General features: G+C 36.9%; 1 protein-coding gene across 1 annotated transcript; it reads right to left on the bottom strand.

The window, feature by feature from the left end:
• Nucleotides 1-1,223: 1,223 nt before the first annotated feature.
• On the bottom strand, nucleotides 1,224-5,668 carry LOC149215898 (disease resistance protein Roq1-like). Its single transcript, XM_089391113.1, has 4 exons — nucleotides 4,557-5,668; nucleotides 3,342-4,428; nucleotides 2,863-3,240; nucleotides 1,224-2,597 (listed from the first exon to the last, which is right to left on the bottom strand). The coding sequence occupies exons 1-4, from the start codon at nucleotides 5,177-5,179 to the stop codon at nucleotides 1,245-1,247; spliced, it is 3,441 nt and encodes a 1,146-aa protein (XP_089247239.1). The 5' UTR covers nucleotides 5,180-5,668; the 3' UTR covers nucleotides 1,224-1,244.
• Between the last annotated feature and the right edge of the window lie 904 nt (nucleotides 5,669-6,572).

The raw sequence follows: 6,572 nt of genomic DNA, 5'->3' as shown, positions 1-6,572 counted from the left end.
ATTGTAAATTATCAAAGCCATGTTTCAAAATAGACAATTTTAAATAAAAATATAGTTTAACTAATTTTTATAATTTAACAACTTGATATGTATAATGAAATAAATGTTTAATGTTTTTTATAATGAATGTTGATTTCTATTAGTGTTTATCAATCATTTAATTCATATAACTGTATTGTCTCTACAAATATTTTTTTAATAATTAACAGCCAACTTTACAAACACTAAATATATTTTAATTTACTTTATAACCTAGTTTAAACCCATCACAATTTCATCATAAAATAGTAGAAATCCTAACATGATTTTAAGATAATCTTGATGATACTGAGTTTATTTTTACTATACAAAATTTTAGCAATTTAAACACTGCAAAAACAAAAACAAAAAAACAAAAACAAAAAATTCGTAAAAACAAATTCACCAGATTCTAGTGAAAAAATCATGATCCAAAATGTTGCCTCAGTTTGACAGCATTGCTTTTTCAATTAAAATATTAAAAATACATTCATTTAATGAGTGCGTATAATACGGATCTCTACAAATAAGTTTTGACTACTTATTAACAACTCTATATATTATAGGCGTTAAACAACTTTATTAATTAAAAGACTTTAAAATACATTCATTCAATATAATGGATCTCGATGCATATTTTCAGTTCCACTGACTTTGTCCTTTCCCCTTTGAAAAGGAAAAACGGTTGGATGTACACAATCCACAACCCTTGGCTCTCAGGTAACGCCTTTAAGGTAGAAGGGTGCATGATAACAGTAAATATTAAGAACACAGTTAATAATCTAGTTAGTCAGAAACAGTTTAAAAAATACTCATTTAATTCTTACGACTTACCTCTACCAGAAAGCGAATAATCTACTTATTAGAAATTGAATCATAAAGAACTTTTCTACATTAAAAATACATTAATTTAATGCTATGAAGTGCTCCATATATTTTTCATTTAAGTGGCTTTGTTCTATGTTTGTATAACAAATTCAATTGATAAATAAACAAGTATATTCTAATGAGGTGTCTGAGTTTAATTACCAACAGGTTACATAATTTGGTGATAGTATCTAATTCATGCTTTCATCCAATATTAAGTATGGCCCTTCCAAAGAAACAAATATATAATTCTTAATTTACAATTGACCAAACTCAATATCGACATTCATATATTGACAATTGATAAGAATTCATTATTGATTTCATCTTACCTTCCCCCTCATGAATTTAGTAAGTTTTCATATCTTAAGATCCTTCAGTTGTCGTTGTAGCTGTTCTAATGCTCCACCCCATTGCAGTTTGGGACATCCAACCGCATTAAGCCTCTCCAACGATATGCAATGCTCAACACCCTCTAGCTCTTCTATCTCAGAACATTGGCAAACATCAAGTAGTCGAAGCTTTGTTAGCTGCGCTAAGTTCCTTAATTTTTTCAGTTTTACACATCGAGATGCCCGCAACGCTTCCAAAGATACCAACGTTTCAATACTCGGCGGCAGCTCTATTTCTTTGCACCAGCTAATGTCTAACCTCTGAAGCTTTGCAAGCCTACAAAGCCCTTCTATCTTCCTTAAATTATAGCAACGAGTTATTTCCAATTCTTCCAGGGTGTTTGGCAATGTTCCAACCTCTACCAGATGATCGCAACAGTAGACCTGGAGACGTTGAAGGTTGGGGCAAACACCTTCTGCAAATGATAGCTCTGATACTTCTGTGTTGGACAGTGACAAGTATTGGAGGCGGGGCATGCAGCTGTCAGTCGAAGAGTCCAAATTACTCACGGTTCCTGATGATGCTGTTCCTCCTGTAACATTTCTAAAAGGCAGCTCGCGTAACGGACAATCAAATACTCTCAAGTCGGTCAACTGCGTCAACAGTGCAACTGAAGCCGGCAAATATCTCAAATTCTTGCAATGCCCGAGCTCCAACTTCTTCAGCTCGCTTAAGTCGCCCAGCGAAGGTGGCAGGGTTTGCAGAAAGGGGCTTCCTAACCATAGAACTTCCAGATACCTCATGTCTCCAATTGCACTTGGCAATTCTTTCAGGTTTGTGCCCCATAAATATAATTTTTCTAGGGACCTTTGCCTTACAACTTGCGGAGGCAATATTTCAATTTTCTCACAAAAGGAAAGACTTATGTACTCAAGCGTGCTTATGTTTCCAAATGCTTCGCTTGATATTGTCAAAGCAGAGCAATCCATCAAATTAAGATATTTAAGCCCAATCAAATTCCCGAAAGAATTTGGAAGCCTTTCCAAGTTGTGGCATGCAGACAGATCGATATGTTGGAGATTACTTAAATTGCCAAAGGATTCTGGGAGTGACTTCATTTCTGACCACTCAGAGAGTTCGATGTGTTGAAGGCTTATTAAATTACCAAAGGATTCTGGCAGCGACTTCATTTTTGAGCACTTTTTGAACACCAATGTCTTCAACGACTGCAGATTACAAAATTCGTCTGGCAGTTTCTTGAGATTAACGCCTACATTATAATTCAGGATAATCTGCTCCAGATGCTTCAGCTGCCCTATAGAGTTTGGAATATTCGAAAGCGGAGTAAATAACTGTAACTCCCGTAACGGTAATGGTGCCTGCAAAATGTGTATGCGTTTCAATTCTAAGATACCTAACTAAATAGATATCTGATTTTTAGAATATTTCAGAATCCTAAAACATGGTCAAATTGACGACCTCACCAATGTCCATCCAATTAAGCAATATTCGGGAATCCGCAAACCTACTCTTCCTTGTATAAATATATTTAGAGAAAGACAGACACAACATTTGAAATTCGTTGGAAACCTTTTAATGAACTATCACTAGCCAATTAGTATAGTGTAACAAAACCTAATTTACCTGCGATTCCTCTTGCCACAATGTTTTCAAATTGCCCCCTCGTACATGTAAAACCCTTAAATTCTTCATGGGCATCCAGGAAGGAAGGAATGAACAAGGACATTCGTACCAGCGGAGCCATACAAAATTTGGAGAGTGCGCCCGCTTCAAAATGCGTTTCAAGTGATCGCCTTCAGTAACAAGAAGTTCAAACCCCCTTGTACCAGTAATACGAGATCGTGGATTGTGCAGTCTATTGCGAAGCTTCATGACAAAGTTCCCCAACAGCTCTTGACTTCTCTGGTACCTTGACATTTCTGAGCTGGAATATGTGTAAATGTCTTCATCACTATCAATACAATCCGTTTTTGGAACCATTCCACGCATTTCGTTTATTACCTGTAAATTCATGAAAAACAATAATGAATTCAGGAAACTGTACACAGATGTTGATGAAATAATCTTTATTTGTTGAAAGACTTGAATGTGTGAGAACTTACACATGATCGCTGCAACAAGTCAATGTACTCTGTTGGACGCCAAAGGCGACGTGGCAATAAAGACTCTGCAATATCTCTGCCCAAATCCCGTAGGTGATCATGCATCTTTATCTTTTTTTCACTGGTCAATTCCACGAGACATTTGTTCTGTATGCTTTGAAATCCCCACAAGCCGTTCCAACCTGAACCATCCCATATTCTTATGGCCATATCCCTGTCTTCTCCTATGAAAAAGCAGGCAATGTCTAAGAATATCTGTTGTTCCTCTCTATTCAAAGAGTCATAACTTATTTTAAGTCTTTGTTGTATTTCAGTAGGAACTTGAAGCTTATCCAATTGGTATTGCCAATAAGATTGGTCATTTTTTCCATAAAGAAGTGCACCAAACATTTTCAAAGACAGAGGCAAACCATCGCAGGCTTCTACAAACTTTTCAACCAGATATTCAAACCCTTGAAGTGCGTGGGGTTGTCTGAAGGCATGCAAGCAAAAGAGATCTGTGGAATGTTGTGTATTAAGGCCAGTTAAATTGTAAATTGATGAATCCTCGATTCCTGACCTTCTCAAAACATCTCTGTCCCGAGATGTAATCAAGATTAAACTATCGGAGTGCAGAACATTTTGAATTGGCAAAAGTGCCTCCAACTGATTCACATTATCTACATCATCTAAAATTATTAAAGCATGAAAAGATGAGAGTTGTTCTTTGAGCACCTCTATGCCTTCACCAACGCTCTCTATTCGAAGATCCAATTGAGTCAAACCCAGAAGAATTTTTTTTTGCAGGGAACGTAGAGAGCTTCTTGCTGCATTTTCTCTGACATCGGATAAAAAGTAAGATTTTCGGTAATTTGAACTCCTTTTATTGAAAAATTCTTCGGCGAGCGTTGTTTTGCCGATGCCACCCAAACCCACTATCCCCACGACCCGAGGTTTTCCACTTTGTTGGCCCTGCGATACGACTATGCTTTCGAGCTCTTTGACCTTTTTATCCAAATCCATTGGATATTCAGCAACATTGAAGCGTTGTTTTTTTACCAATTTTAACACACGCTCAACGACTTTGTCGACCAGCTCCCCCTCGTCCCTAGTTATTCAAATTTTTAACTAGTGAGCGAAACAAATACAGCGACAGAGAGAGCTCTCATAAAATACAGCGACAGAGAGAGCTCTCATAAAATAATACAGTATCAAGAGGGTATATAGAGTTCTCACCCATTGCACGCCTCCAGCTCGAAGCCACTTATTTCAGCAGCGCGATAAAGAGCATTTCTCCACCTTTCTATAGTGGCGGGATCGTATCGCGGCTTCTCTTCTCGGCTTAGAGAATCGTACGTTTTCTTCGTTGCTAGCCGTTTTAGGGCTTCCGCATACACACCATCGCCCAGTGTCCACCGAAGCTGAGCAGGCTTCACATGGTAGAACACTGGAATAATGGTCGAGCCAGAGTCCAACATGCTGAGGAGCTCATTCAAACACCAGCTCGATTCAGCATATCCGGGAGAGAAGATAGCCACATGGACTGACGCAGTTCTAATGGCGCTTTCTATTTGAGAAGTTATACAGCCTCCCTCTTGCAATTCTCGCTGGTCCAAAAAGACTCTGTATCCATGTAAAAGGAAGCGACGGTAGAGATGGCTGGCGAACGTTTTTTTAACGTCTGGACCACGATGGCTTATGAAAACGTGATAGTAGCCATAACTGTTGTTGCCGAGATCACCAGCCGTGGAGGGGAGAGATGTATGAAGATGAGGATTAGGGGGAGAAGGCTGACTCTGCAGTTCAATTTGATGGTGGATTTGCAGGTAGGAGGATGCAGGTGGCGGGTACCCAGCCATTGCGAGTTGGAGAATAGAAACAGAAAGAGAAAAGAGGATAATAGAAAGCTTTAACTGTTTGCCTCTGCAAATTGGTAGGGAGGGATGACTTGTCTCCGAGAGATGGGTGTTCCAGACCAGTATAATTGTAATCAAAGTAGATATTGGAGAAGTATAGTATCTATGGCTCTTAATGGCAAACAGGAAATCAGAAATGACAGCCTTACAAGATGGCTGGGCAGAATTGTATCTCTTTGGAATCCAGATATGTTCCTTCTCTCACATATAAGGCGTAAACAAAATGAAAAGGTGGACTAACTTTGAAATAAAGGAATGCAATCTCTTTTTGGTAAGTGGCACCTGAGCATCTCTATGGATTCCTATATATTTGTCATTCAGCACTTCTCTATATTGGGCATATAAGGTCAACAATTTTCTGGTATGCTTCATAACACCTTTTTTGATAATTGCACAGACCTACAGGAATCTACAAAGTTTGAAAATTTTCTAATAGTCTAGGATAGATTGCAGTCCAAAATTTTGTATATGTATCTATGAAAAATGAACAGATACAAATACGCTAAAAATAGATGTCATTCCGGGGAATAATGGCCACCATATTTCTGTATATACAGACTTTTTTCCTGGAATATAATACAAATACCATACTGCTTTTTCTTCTTTTTCTTCTGAAAAAAAAATAGTATCCATGGCTATTACTCCTCTTTCCTGGTTATGTGAGGGCCTTCCTCGAAAACTGTATGATGTCGACTCTAGACGATTCGCGTGGAATTATGTGCCATCGAGTACGGTGATCTGAATTTCAAATAAAACAGCCTTCTTTTCTACAAATTCTAGACAGAATATGAAAAGAAAGCAGCTCTCATTCCACATGGCGTATTTGACACGAAAATTTGTTCAACAAATTCTCAAACTTGCCATTGATTAATACATGTGTCATGTCATTTACTGAATATATAGGATACGGTGATCTGAATTTCAAAATAAAACAACTTTCCTTCCTACAAATTTTAGTTTGGAGTTTGGTAAAAGAAAATATCAAAATATTAGAATATTGGAGTGTTTGAATTTTTTTATGTAAAAATAGATTCAATGCTATTAAAAATCCATGTGTATCCAAAATCTTGAAATTTATTAATTGTAATTGAAATTTCTACATAATTTTACCATAACCATGTGGGAATATCCATTATTTTCAAAACTAATTAATATTTTTTTAGACTACACTCAAATTCTAGAAAATAATTGAAAATAAAGCAGCTCTCATTTCACAATGCTTTGTTTGTTGGGCAAATTAATTTATAAAGCATCTCTTGTTCCACAAGGTTGTAATTTAAGCACAAATTTGCCTAATAAATTTGTTGTAGTTTGTAAAATTTTCTAGAAAATCATG

This window comes from Pinus tabuliformis, chromosome 1_1 (assembly GCF_031772625.1).
Source record: "Pinus tabuliformis cultivar Carrire ecotype Pingquan chromosome 1_1, CPIR1, whole genome shotgun sequence".
NCBI lineage: Eukaryota > Viridiplantae > Streptophyta > Pinopsida > Pinales > Pinaceae > Pinus > Pinus tabuliformis.
Note: the sequence above shows the minus strand (reverse complement) of the source record. Positions and strands in the feature narration are given on the sequence as shown.

Bases quoted from the DNA above. Each gene is read 5' to 3' on its own strand.
- LOC149215898 (XM_089391113.1), bottom strand. From the start codon at position 5,179: ATGGCTGGGTACCCGCCACCTGCATCCTCCTACCTGCAAATCCACCAT. The intron at 3,241-3,341 runs GTAAGTTCTCAC...ATGAATTTACAG, and splicing joins ACTTGTTGCAGCGATCATGT to GTAATAAACGAAATGCGTGG. The intron at 2,598-2,862 runs GTAAATTAGGTT...CACATTTTGCAG, and splicing joins TGTGGCAAGAGGAATCGCAG to GCACCATTACCGTTACGGGA.